Raw genomic sequence first — 13,553 nt, 5'->3', positions numbered from 1 at the left:
CACAGAACCATTCTGGAAACTTTAACTTTACTCTGTGTTCCTACCTTTATTACTGGGCTGTCAGTGAGCTCCCTGGGTATCAGGTAGATTTTTATGTTTTAGAATCTGACTCTTGGCTCTCTTTCACTATAGGTAGCCCAGCAGCAGTGAAGATCTGGATTGAGGATACCACCTCCATCGCTGAGCAGTGACCTTCCTCACTTTCTCTTGTCCAGCTTCTCCCCTGGGGGCCTGAGAGACTCTGACCTCTGCCCATCTCATGTTGTAAAGGAACAGCCCCCATACTCTGGGGGAGGGGAGGGAGTGAGGGGCAGTGGTGCCCTTCCTGCTGGAGAGACAAGCAGCAGTAGCGCCGGCGCCATCTGCAGGGAGCTGGCGGGCTGGCCTTCTTTTGGACCCTGGCTTCTCCCCACTGTAACGTCCGTTACATACAAACTGTCGTGGGTTCCTGCCAGGCTTAAGAAAATGATCTGAATTTCTTCCTCTTTTTGGTTTATTTTGTTGGTTTATTTTTGAGTTTTCTCCCTTTGGGGTATCAGAGTGGCCGGGCCCCTGGGTGAGACACAGCTACCTCTGTTGGCATCTTTTAATACCAGGAAAACCCAGCGGCTCCAGCCACTGAGCGGCTAAAATGAAATAAAGTGGAAAAACAAAAACAAAAACAAAAAAAAAGGAAAAAGACCAAAAGCATAAAAAAAAAAAAAAAACAGCAAATTTCTTCATGAAAATTGAAAATAAAAGTTTCCTTGTATTTTAGTGCTCTGGTTCAGTGTGGGTATAGGTACAGGTGGAAGGATGTGTCCATATGGCAGGAGGCCCAGGAACTATGTAGTTTGAAAACTAAGGGCTGCCTCACCCCTGAAGAGCCTTGTTCTGTGTATGTGCACCCGCTGTGCTCTGGACCAAGAAAAACAACCTGTAGAAAATGAGGCTGTAAATCTGCCTGCACCATTTCATGGCTCTTTGACCTTGAGCAGGTTGTTTTAACTTACCTGGGCCAATATTTCACATCCATAAAGACATCTACTTTCACAGGGTGTGAAGATAAAACCAGGAAGGTGCTTGGAACGGCTTTATTATTCCTGTGCTGGAGACTGAACCCAGGACCCCCTAAATGCCCTGCAGGTGGCTCTACCACTGAGCTATATTACTCCAGCATTAAGTTTCTAATACCTACTAAACACCAGTGTTAATTTGTAGGAAGATCAAGTAGGTTTTTTTTTTTTTTTTTTTTTTTAAATAGTGCTGGGGATTGAACCCAAGACCTTGTGCATGCAAGGCAAGCACTCTTCCAAATGAACTATATCCCCAGTCCCTGAGTAGGTTTTTCATGTTGAGTGACACGGGGATGGAAGAAGTCTCCCTGACCTGAGGTGAACTCAGGATAAGAGGAAATCTTACCTGGGACGGGGGGTCTGGCGTCCACAGGAAGGGGCTTCCTAGTCATAGGGTTGAGAATAAGAAGCAAGTGTTCAATAATCTTCAGGCTGGATATAGGGTAAAGGATGCAGAGGGAGGACCACTGTTGTTCCCTGGCTTGAGGGGAGGGGCCGCTTTCAGGAGATCGGTTTTTCCGAATGTAGCCTGGCGTGTAGCAAAAAGCCGTGGTGGTGAAGGAGAGGCTGTCTCGCCGAGATCTTGTCCAGTACGGGTTTCTCTCCACCAGACGCGTTGAGGAGCGGGGCCGCCTTCCAGGGCCACTCCGCAAGTCCCCAATCGGGCATCCGTTCCGGTGCTGCGGCCGGAAGAGGCGGAGCCGCGGGCTTAACGCCTCGTGCGCCTGCGCAAGACGCTTCCGCAGCTAGTGGTTAAGAACACCTATCCCGGTGCACGTGGAGTGGCGCTGCGCTGTGCTACGAGGTCGTGTCTCGGGCTTGAATCCCTCTCAGTAAACCAAATCTTTAGGTGGGTCTGCAGGAATTATGGGACGAAAGGTAGCTGTGCCGACGTGAACGGGAGCTGGGGCCTGGAGAGAGACTGCAGGCCCGGGGCTGTTGGCGGGTGGTTTGTTCCGGCCTCGAGGAGCCGGTCGGGCTGCCCTTTCCCACTCTTGTATTGCCGGGCCTATGTCCCGGTACCTTTTCCAACGGGCACAACGCCACCTTCTCGTGTTTTCTTTTCTTCAGTACCATGGGGCGCAAGTTAGACCCTACGAAGGAGAAGCGCGGTCCTGGCAGAAAGGCCCGAAAACAAAAGGGTGCCGAGACAGAACTGGTCAGGTTCTTGCCTGCAGGTAAGTGTCATAGACCCCTGGTCCCCCAGCTTTTGAACTATTCTGTATTTTAATCCCGTTCCCTTTTAAATCTGCGTTCATTCTCAGTTCAGGTTCGACATTCTCGTATGAGTTATTAGGAATTAAGTATGATTGGAACACTCTCATCAGTGTTTAGAGGGTGCAACAGGGACACAAGTACCTAAGCAAGGAGAGGTGCTGTTTAACATTGTAAGAGTTCAGAGGATGAGGGGTCTCCTGAAGAATTTAGGTTTTGTTAAACTGGGTTTTGAAAAATGGGTAACAGAGCAGGGTTGCACAGGCCTGTAATCCCAGTGACTTGAGAAGCTGAGACAGGAGGATTGCAAGTTTGAGGCCAACCTCAGCAACTTAGTGAGATCCAGTCTCAAAATAAAAATGACTGGGGATGTGGCTCAGTGGTAAAGTATCTCTGGGTTCCATTTCCCGTACCAAACAAAAAAAGTAACATTTTAGCAAGTAGAAATTGGGGAGGGGACTGGTCAGTCACAGAATTGCCTGATGGAAGGGATGGAAATGGGAAAGCATGGGTCTGATTCTGACATGGTGAGTAGTCTCTTTTATGGAAGACTGGTGGGAGAGACAGCTGCACAGGTAGTTTCTGTCTGGCATTAGATAAAAGGTGGAGTTTATTGAGGTATTAACAAATTCTATGCACTACTCTGAACTCTTTGGACACATGGTGTCAATTCTTCATCTTAATGTCCTGTTAGAGAGGCACTGTTAAGGAAGTGCATGCTGAGAAGTTAAGTGATAGGCACACTGAAATGTGCACCTTTTAATTCTTGGAGAATGTATTAAAAAAAAAAAAACCTTAATGAGATGAAAGGCCATTGTAGTTGGTAACTAAAATAAACTGAGAGTAAAGGAAAGGGCAGAAGAAAAGATAAATTTGAACCATCAGAATGGTGATGTGATGCTGTTATTGAAACCTGGAGGAAGGCCCAGTTTGGATTTGGTTATTGAATGATCATATGTTGTGTCATCTCCTATTCCTTTTTTTTCTTAATATTTTTTAGTTGTCAGTGAACCTTTATTTATATGTGGTGCTGAGAATCGAGCCTGGTGCCTCATACATGCTAGGCAAGCGCTCTACCACTGAGCCACAACCCCAGCCTCCTCCCATCATTTTGTGTGTGTGGGGGGGAGCGTGGTGTGGATGGAAGCAGTTGTATATACTAATCTATGCTTTACCTCTGAACTGTAGTTTCAGCCCCTCCTTTACATTTTTTATCCAGTACCTAGAAAAGTTCAATGGAGTGAGTTAATCTATTTTATTTGTTTGTTTTGCCATGCTGAGGATCTAATCTAATCTAGTGCTTCAAACGTGCTAAGTATGTGTGCTATTCATGCATCCACACATCCGTCTCCGTATAATTAGTCTACTAATCCTGTTTGCTTCTATTTCTGTTCCTATTTCTATTTTTTTCTGTAACCTCCTGTTTGCCTTTTTTTTTTAATAGCTGGTGATGAAAATTCCAAGAGACTGTCTAGTCGGGCTCGAAAGAGGTAAATGTGGATGTCCAGACTTATGAAGATTAAATTGGGGCTGCTTATCTTTAGCCACTTGGTTGAGGTTAAAGTTGAGCAAGAGGTCTGATGGGTGAACTGTTATATTTCCCTGTAATGGGAGGTGGTAGAGTCTGGAGATGTTCCTGTTTCCTTACTTGTTATATCTTTTTAGAGCAGCCAAGAGGAGGTTTGGGTCTGTTGAAGTCCCGAAGACTTGTAAGTCTTTTGGGGCCAAACCATTGCCTGGAAAGCTATCAAAAGGTCAGTGAAAATAGAAGCTTGATGCTATATAGAAGCTTCCCTATATGGTAGGGAAGTACTTGCTGAGCATTTCTGGAATGAGAAGAAGAGCCAAAAGATATCCTGTAAAAAGTACAGGATCCAGGGGTGTGGGGCAGGGGAATGTGGTTGCCATTAGTCCAGGATTCTTCAAACCCTTGGAAATCTTTGCAGGAGTGGTCCAGACACTTGAAAAGAAGGATGCTCAGTCCTTATTTAATATTGGTCAAGGCAAGAAGCGCTTAGCACCAAACCATAGTAGTGATGAGGAAGAGAATGAGGAAGACTCTGAAGAAGATGGTATTGTGAACCAGGGGGACCTGTGGGACTCTGAGGACAGTGATGCTGATATGGTAGATGACTATGGAGCTGACTCCAACTCAGAGGATGAAGGCGAAAAGGTAAGATTCACCTTCCTGGGTATTCAGAAAGGAATCTGTCTTTCAGTTTCTGTCCAGATTCTTTTTTTTTTTTTTTGGAACTGGGGGTCGAACCCAGGGCTTTGCGAATGCAAGGCAGACGCTTTGCCACTGAGCCTCATCCCAGCCCAAATTAGCTTTTTTTTTTTTTTTTTTTTTTGTGGTGCAGGAGAGTGAACCCAGGGCCTTGCGCATGCGAGGCAAGCACTCTACCTGCTGTACTATATCCCCAGCCCCTCTGTTCAGATTCTTGAGATTATTCCTTGGTGACAAGGACAGCCTGACTGAAGAGATTCTAGTGATCCATTACTGTTTCTCTCCTGCCTTATATTCTCTCTCAGTGTATGCACAAGTTTGAAAGAGCTGTAGAACACAGCATTTTTAAAAAACGAGAATGCTCATTGCTGGTGAGTGTGCACCATTTATGGGAATAGACTTGCCAACACTTTTTTTTTTTTTTTTTTGGTACCAGGGATTGAACTCAGGAGCTCTTGACCACTGAGCTACATCCTCAGCCCTTTTTTATATTTTCTTTAAGAGACAGGTTCTCAATGAGTTGTTTAGCGCCTCACTGTTGCTGAATCTGGCTTTGAACTTGTGATCCTCCTGTCCCAGCCTCCCTAGCCACTGGGATTACAGGTGTGAGCCACCACACCTGGCTGCACACACATTTTTAATAAAACAATTCCTGATAATTTTAAAACATTTCTTTGAGGCTGGATATATTGGTGTACACCTATTCGTTCCAGCTACTCAGGAAACTGAGGCAGGAGAATCACTTAAGTTCAGTAGTTGGAAGCCAGCCTGGTTAACATAGTAAGACCTTCAGAATTTAAGTTTCCTTCTTTTGTCCTGGTACTTCCCTGTTTTAGAAGGTACTCCAAAATGTAGGCAAAGGTTTTTTTATGAGGTGCAAGAAGGTAGCTTATGTAATTAACATGTATTACAAAAATTCAGTCTAGAATTGTATAGAATAAAAAAGAGCATTCTTTCCCACAGCCCCCTTTTATCTGTAGAGTTATCAGTTTTGCAAGCACCATGTGCATCACAATGCCCATAAACTCTGGAAACTTCCAAAATAGTCAGTAATACTGTAGATGATAGTTCTTTTTTTGGTTTTGTTTTTTGTTACTGGCAATGGAACCCAGGGGAACCCACTGAGCCATATCCTCAGTCTTTTTTTTTTTTTTTTTTGAGACGGGGTTTCAATAAGCCACATAAGGGCCTTGCTAAGTTATTGATGCTGACTTTGAACTTGCTATCCCTCCTGCCTCATCCTCCCAAGTTGCTGGAATTATAGGCATGTGCATACCACACCCAGCTTCAAATTTTTTCTTAACAAGGAAACACACGGGGCTGGGCTTATAGCTCAGTGGTAGAGCACTTGCCTGGCACATGTGAGGCACTGGGTTTCATCTTCAGCACCACATAAAAATAAGTAAATAAAGGTATGTATCCATCTACAACTAAAATTTTTTATAAAAAGGAAAATACAGCCAGGCACAGTGGCTCATGCCTATAATCCCAGTGGCTCAGGAGGCTGAGGCAGGAGGATCGAGAGTTTAAAACCAACCTCAGCAAAATTGAGATGCTAAGCAACTCATTGAGACTTTGTCTCTACATAAAATACAAAATAGGAATGGGGATGTGCCTCAGTGCTTGAGTGCCCCTGAGTTCAATCCCTGATACCACCCCAAAAAAGGGAAAGAAAAAAAGTAGAAAGAAGAAAGTAGAAAGTAGAAAGAAGAGTGTAATGAGCCCTTTTAATGAGTCATTTAAAATGATTGGTATCATATCAAATTCATCCATCCATTCTTTCTTTCCCTTCCATCCTCCTTTCTTCTTCATTCTTTTTTTCCAAGCACTTTCTCTGAGCTTTACCCAGCCCCTTCTTCAACTTCCATATTTGCTTCTGAGAACAAGTGTTAGGTTTATGTGTAGTGAAAAATAAAATACATGGGATGTTGGAAGGGTGGTATGGGCTTGTGTTACCAGCTCCTCGTCTCTTGTTTCAGTTACTGCCCATTGAAAGAGCTGCTCAGAAGCAGAAGGCCCAGGAAGCTGCTGCTGGGTGAGTTTTGGAAACTGTTGGGATAGAGGATAGGCAGCAGCTGGGGTGGAGGAGGCTGTGAGGAAAGTGGAGGTGTCTGTTTTGGTTTCTGAATCACTGTTTCTGGACCTCTTTCTAGGGGCCAGTGGAGTGAGGAGACTGATGAAGAGGAAGAGGAGGAGGACGTGTCCCCTGAATCAGGCCCCACAAAGAATGATGAGGCGGATGGGAGCCTGGTGATCAATGTGGATGATGAGGAGCCATTTGTGCTGCCCCCTGCTGGGGAGATGGAGCAGGATATCCTTCCAGTGCTGGGTGAGGGTAGGAGGAAGGTGCTTGGGAGAGAGAAGCTTTCCTAGCCTTAGGACTTCATGAAACAGTACCTTAACAGGCCCACATGCCCATGCTCTGGACCTGCTACAAGTTCACAAGCGGATTCAGGATATAGTGGGAGTGCTGCAGGATTTTGGGGTTCAGCGGGAAAAAGGTCGGTCTCGTTCTGAATATCTGAATCGGCTTCAGAAGGATCTGGCCACTTATTACTCCTATGGAAACTTCCTGCTTGGCAAGTTCATGGAGCTCTTCCCTCTATCTGAGGTACTGAGACAATCCAATGCCTCTTCTTTTTTTTAACCTTTTTACCTGGTGTGAATAGGACATTTAGTTCCCTTGCTCTCTTGGTTTGACTGAGCTGCTTGGCTAGCCTTAGTCCTTGATATCTTGTCTTCCAACCTAGCTGATAGAGTTCTTAGAAGCTAACGAGGTGCCTCGGCCCATCACCCTCCGGACCAATACCTTGAAAACCCGGCGCAGAGACCTTGCTCAGGTGAGGGTTTGTATATCTCAGGGAGGGACCAACCTCTGCTAATGGTGGGGCTTCCCTGCCCGACCTCACTAGGTGGGTTCTTAGGATCTAAGCATATCTTGATGTAAACACGATCCCAGAAGGCAAGCTTATGAGAGGCCTAGTGACTGACTGACAGGCTGAGGGCCTGGACCTCTGAAGTGGAGAATTCATCTTTCCAACCTCTCACTGCGACTGGGATGAGACTTCTGCATCAGGTTAAATGACTGCCTTCTAAGGAAATTGGAGGAAGAGTATTGAGAAGCTGGGGAAACATACCTGTCCTCAGAAAAAGGCATACATGCATATTGATGTTTATTACAGTATTGGGAATTGAAACCAGGGACACTTGAACACTGAGCTACATTTGCAGTCTTTTTTATTTTTTATTGTTTGTTTATTTTTTTAGTGGTTGATGAACCTTTATTCATTTATTTATATGTGGTGCTGAGAATTGAACCCAGTGCCTCACACATGCTAGGCAAGTGCTCCACCACTGAGCCACAACCCCAGCCCCATTCACAGTCCTTTTTATTTATTTTGAGATAGGGTCTTGCTAAGTTGCTGAGGCTGGTCTCAAACTTGTGATCCTCCTGCCTTGACCTTCAGAGGTGCTGGGATTACCATGCTTGACCCTTTCTTTATTTTGAGGCAAGGTACCGTAAGTTGCCCAGGCTAGCCTTGAACATGGAATCCTTCTGCCCTTGCCTCTTGAGTAACTGGGATTACAAGTGTGCACCACTGTACCTGGTATACAGTGTTTTAAGCTATTTCCAAGGATTCGGAGATCCCAGATTACTCCTATTTTAATACTTAGACTCGTGTATTATGTGTCTCCTGATGGGAAGATAACCCAGTAACTACCTTTAATGTGCTGTAACTAGTAACATTAAATTTTAGTGTGGGAGGGATCTAAACTTCTTGGAAAATTAGAGTCCACTTCTCAGAAGTGAAAGAACAGGAGATTGTAGTCTGCTCCATTGGGATGGAGTTCAGAGCTTGAGTTAGGAGTCTGAGGTTAAGAAAAAAGTGCAGAGGCCTGAGGTTAGCCCACTTACCTGGCATATACAAGACCCTGGGTCATTCTTCAACACTGTAAAAACAAAAAGTTAGAGAAAAATAGGCATCATGGGATAGGATGAGGGGGGAGATGCTACCCTGTGAGTCTTCGTTGGCTCTTGTGAGTGAGCATTGCAGGAATTATGCCATTAACCTATTGGTAGGACCAGGTTTTCATGTTTCTGTTTTCTGAGTAATCTGTGAAACCTTCAAATCTTCATCCTTTTTATCTTCAGGCTCTAATCAATCGTGGGGTTAACTTGGATCCTTTGGGCAAATGGTCAAAGACTGGACTGGTTGTATATGATTCTTCGGTGCCCATTGGTAAGTGTACCCTGCCCAGTAGCCCTTCTGCTCTTGTCCTTGTTCCAGCATATCACAAGGTGGTCGTCCTCCACAGGTGCTACTCCCGAATACCTGGCTGGACACTACATGTTGCAAGGAGCCTCCAGCATGTTGCCTGTCATGGCCTTGGCGCCTCAGGAACATGAGCGGATCCTGGACATGTGTTGTGCCCCTGGAGGAAAGACCAGCTACATAGGTATGAGAAGGGCAGTTTGGGGTAGACTTTATTTGATTCTTTTGAAAGTAGACAGGATTGGTGATTCACCTAGTGCTCATGGAACTCGGTGTACAGGCAGCTAGCAGAGTTGGCCTGGACTCCAGTGTTGGCTGTGCCACTTACTACCTATCTGACTTTGGGCAAGCTTCTGATTCTTTTTAGTTACCCATAAAATGACATCGTAATTGTGCTTGGGTTGGCTATTATATTTTTCTTGGGTTGCAAGGGTTGACATGATGCATTTAGAAGTCCTTGGCACAGTGTTTAGTATGTAGAAGCAGTCAAAACCATTTGATTGAGCTATATCACTTAACAGAAGTAATTTAGTCTGTAGGACCAGAAAGATGTTCAGTAAAAATAGAAATCTATTTGGTAGGCTTGCTTAGCACCAGAAGCCAGTGTAGGCTGGGTAGACTTATATAGTAGGCAGTTGAGAGCTGTTCTTATTGGGAGGGGAGTTTGCCTTGAAGTAGTAAGATTTCACCTGTGGGTTCCTAGTCTGGTGGGTGGGTACCAAGTGTAGAAGCAAAGGAGCTGGCTGCTCAGCACTGGGGCCCTCCTTTCCTGTAGCCCAGCTGATGAAAAACACTGGTGTGATCCTTGCCAATGATGCCAATGCTGAGCGGCTGAAGAGTGTCGTGGGCAACCTGCACCGGTTGGGAGTCACTAACACCGTTATTAGCCACTATGATGGGCGCCAGTTTCCCAAGGTGGGACTCTCCTTCTGTGTGTGTCTCCAGTTTACCTTCCTCCTCTTGACATTGTTTAGATTCACACCTGGGAAATAAATGGTACACTGCAGTTTGCAAAGTACATCTAATTTACTACCTCTTTTCCCAGGTGGTTGGGGGCTTTGACCGAGTACTGCTGGATGCTCCCTGTAGTGGCACTGGGGTCATCTCTAAGGATCCAACTGTGAAGACTAACAAGGTGAGGAGTTGGGTAATCTTACAGAGCTGGAGTGAAGGTCAAGGAGCACCCTAGGCAGGTAATGGCTCACTTTTCCTGATAGCCTTGTGAAATTCCCTCAATCCTGGGTCTCTTTCGGACAGGATGAGAAGGACATCCTGCGCTGTGCTCACCTTCAGAAAGAGTTGCTCCTGAGTGCTATTGACTCTGTCAATGCTACTTCTAAGACAGGAGGTTACCTTGTCTATTGCACCTGTTCTATTATGGTGAGGCATCTGCTGTGGCAGAGCAAAGGAGGGCAGGACTGGGAGTCTATATGGCCCTAAGAGCTCTGCTTATTCCTTCCTATTGACTTTTTGTCTTCCCCACATGTCCAGGTGGAAGAGAATGAATGGGTGGTAGATTATGCCTTGAAAAAGAGAAATGTGCGGCTTGTGCCCACAGGCCTGGACTTTGGCCAGGAAGGTTTTACCCGTTTTCGAGAAAGGCGTTTCCACCCCACTCTGCGTTCCACCAGGCGATTTTACCCTCATACCCACAATATGGATGGTTTCTTTATTGCCAAGTTCAAGAAATTCTCCAATTCTGTCCCTCAGTCCCAAACAGGTAAGTGATCTGCTCTTTGTTCAGGTCATTCCTGCTTTTGTTCTTTCTACCTTTCTGGAGGAGGCCTTGTGGTGTGATTCCAGGAAAGGGAAGGATTGAGGCTTATTTATCTCAGCCTTTGCACGCTTGAATGAGAGACCCCTTTTATCCCAGCTATATTGTTCTTGAGCTTGGGACCCCATTTTGGTGGGCTTATGTGTTCACATAGGGGACTTTCCCTTTATTCTACCAAGTGGCTCCAGTGGTTTAGCACTAATGCATTCCAGTTTCAGGTTGTGGTTTTTCTTTTTTTTCTTGACCCAAGGTTGACAATGTTAATACACCTTTGCTGCTTTAGAATTCTCAGCACTGGGTTGACACAGGACTTTACAGAACAATCAGCAATTCTGTGAGCCTATCCCACTAATTGCAGATCGTTTCCTCAGCCATCTGGAGGAGGCTGCTTGCATCTCAAGGGGAATGGTGGGGTTTTATTTCTGAAATAGGCTTGAGAGCTTTGCATGCTGGGATAGAACCCTGAGTTTATTTGGAAGACAGAAGAGCTTCTCTGAATCAAAACTGATTTGAGTTGATGTCTCCCCTTCCCCCCACTCCACTCACTTACTGGGACTGGAACCCAAGGCCTTGCCTATTCTAGGCAAGTGTTTTGTCACTGAGCTACACCCCCAGATCTCTCTTTTTTTTTTTTTAATCTTTTAAAATAATGCCTGTTGCCAGGCATGGTGCCACATGTCTATAATCCTGGCGATGGAGGCTGTGGTAGGAGGATCACAAGTTCAAAGCCAGACCTAGCAATTTAACGAGGCCCTAAGCAACTTGGCAAGACCCTGTCTCAAAATAAAAAGGGCTGGGGATGTGGGTTGGTGGTTAAGCACTCCTGGGTTTGATTCCCAGTGCCAAAAACAATAATAAATAAATAATACCTCTTGCAAAAGTCTCATCAGAATGTTAACATAGCCTGGTATGGTTGTATAGTCCTGTACTCCCAGTGAGTTGGAAGCCTGAGGCAGGAAGATCCCAAGTTTGAGGCCAGCCTTGGCAACTTAGACCCTGCCTCAAAGTAAAAATCATGGTTGTTGGGTGCATTGGTGCACACCTTTAATCCCAGGGGCTTGGTAGACTTGGCAGGAAGATTGCAAGTTCAAAGCTACCTTCAGCAGCTTAGTGAGACCCTGTCTCAGAGTTAAAAGTAATAAGGGTTGGGATGTGGCTCAAGTGGTTAAGAATCTCTGTTCAATCCCCAGTACAGCAAAAAACCAAAACCTTAATAGCAACTTTTGCTATAACTTAAGTATATTTTTAATATGTGTCTTTATTGATGTCTTACTAGCTTTTTTCTAGTTGTGTGGGTGTGGCTTATTTTCCTGCCATTTCATCAAAATCCATGTTAAGAAAAAAAATTATTTTCTCTGATTTAAAGGGTTTCTGGTTTATTCTGAATCTGGAGATCCTGGGACTCATCTCCTCCTTTGGATGTGGTGTTATCTATTGTCCTCAAGGGGGTGCAGCTTCCTGTACAAACCTTTAGCTCAAGGATTGGCTTCATGTAGGACTTTAGTAAAGGCCAGGTGATAAGAATGATGTGAATCTAGGTAGTCAACTCTTGAGCCCCAACCCTAATTGTGTGGAGCACTTGACCAAGAGATAGCAATTCTCATTTTAATAACCTCTACTTGTTCTTGTTTTTATTTTATATTTGGTATTAGTGATTGAACCCAGGGGTGCTCAACCACTGACCCACGTTCCCAGCCCTTTTTTCCCCTAAATTTTGAGACAAGGTCTCACTGAGTTGCTTAGGGTGAAGTTGCTGAGGCTGGCATTGAACTTGGAATCGTTCTGCCTTAGCCTCCAGAGCTGCTGGGATTACAAGCATCTGCTACTATGCCCAGCTCTCCTCTTTTTTTCTTAAATGATCAACACCATTTAAAATGAGGCCCATTTTCTTTAAACTGTCTGTTTAATTCTAACTCCAGGAAATTCTGCAACAGCCACTCCTACAGACCTAGACTTGTCTGACCCAAAGAGTCAGATCACTCCCAAGTCTGAGAACAGCAGCCAACTAGCCAAGAAGGCCAGAGGGGCTGCAAAAGCAAAGCAGTTGCAGAAACAGCAGCATCCCAAGAAGACTTCCATCCAGAAGCTGAATGGCATCTCCAAAGTCACAGTCTCAGGAGTATCCGTTGTACCTTCTGTCATAAAGGCCCAAACTTCCTCCAGGCTCCCAGGTAGCATTCAGCCCACTGGAAAAGTTGAAGTGGTCAGGAAACCAAAGGTGATTGGGAGGCGAAGGCAACAGGCACCTAAATTGCAGTCCTCCAAGAAAGCTGCCTTCCTGAAGCAGAATGCCCCTCCCAAAAGCATGGACACAGAAAATACCTGTTGTGCTGTCCCTTTCTCAGATTCAGTCTACCCCCAGGCCTAAGGACAGTGATCAGCTCCTTGGGAAGGCAAAAGAGGCTGAGAAGGTAAAGCAGCCTTTGAAGAAATCTACCTTCCTGAAGGAGAATGGCACCCCCAAGGAATCTAATATTCCCACTGTGACTCCCCTCAGTTCCATCCGACCCCCACCAGCAAAGAGGAGGAAAACTGCCTTGAAATAACAGCCAGCCACTGCTGGCTTAGGTGGATGTTGAAAACTAGACTGGGCTTGGTTCACTGCCATTGTCACTGGTTTAGAACTGTTACGTCTGCAAGGATGCTTGCCCTGTTGTGCATTCACATGAAATTTAATATACATTTTACCACCTCTGACTATGGTTGTGTTTTTTGAGGGGACTGGGTATGGTATAGCAGCTGGAGGGAGCTGCGTCTGGGATCTTCCAAAGAGAGAAAACAATTGAATATCACAGTACAGGTATCAAGTCAGTTTTAGGCTCCTGCCATCTCTTGATCTTCCCAGGGTAGGAGAACTTTGGAGTCAAGTACTAGGGTATTTGGGGAGAGAAGAACAACAGGGATGTAGGAAAGAAGTACTTCCTGCCACCAAACTCAGGAAATACTTGAAGTCATGAATTTTAAGCACCTCCTGCCTGAATTTCAGTGAGGAAGGAGCTGGTCCTTAA

General features: G+C 45.3%; 2 protein-coding genes across 2 annotated transcripts in view; both read left to right on the top strand.

Moving 5' to 3' along the window:
* Nucleotides 1–132, top strand: part of CHD4 (chromodomain helicase DNA binding protein 4) — a gene marked incomplete at its 3' end in the record, with an annotated part of 28,591 nt that extends 28,459 nt beyond the window's left edge. Inside the window, 1 exon segment of the mRNA XM_079139879.1 lies at nucleotides 103–132. Within this exon segment, the coding sequence (XP_078996005.1) occupies nucleotides 103–132 (30 nt within the window).
* Nucleotides 133–1,751: 1,619 nt separating this feature from the next.
* On the top strand, nucleotides 1,752–13,242 carry NOP2 (NOP2 nucleolar protein). The gene is given in 17 exon segments (XM_079141062.1): nucleotides 1,752–1,905; nucleotides 2,127–2,233; nucleotides 3,715–3,760; nucleotides 3,936–4,024; nucleotides 4,217–4,443; nucleotides 6,477–6,532; nucleotides 6,651–6,810; nucleotides 6,911–7,108; nucleotides 7,248–7,337; nucleotides 8,651–8,738; nucleotides 8,815–8,955; nucleotides 9,547–9,686; nucleotides 9,817–9,906; nucleotides 10,029–10,151; nucleotides 10,263–10,491; nucleotides 12,465–12,865; nucleotides 12,867–13,242. Coding segments are annotated over 16 exon segments (2,406 nt in total). The 5' UTR covers nucleotides 1,752–1,905; nucleotides 2,127–2,130; the 3' UTR covers nucleotides 13,092–13,242.
* The last annotated feature ends 311 nt before the right edge of the window (nucleotides 13,243–13,553 follow it).

Source organism: Sciurus vulgaris (genome assembly GCF_902686455.1).
Source record: "Sciurus vulgaris genome assembly, chromosome: 5".
NCBI lineage: Eukaryota > Metazoa > Chordata > Mammalia > Rodentia > Sciuridae > Sciurus > Sciurus vulgaris.
The sequence above is the reverse complement of the archived record's forward strand: the minus strand, read 5'-3'. Positions and strand labels throughout refer to the sequence as shown.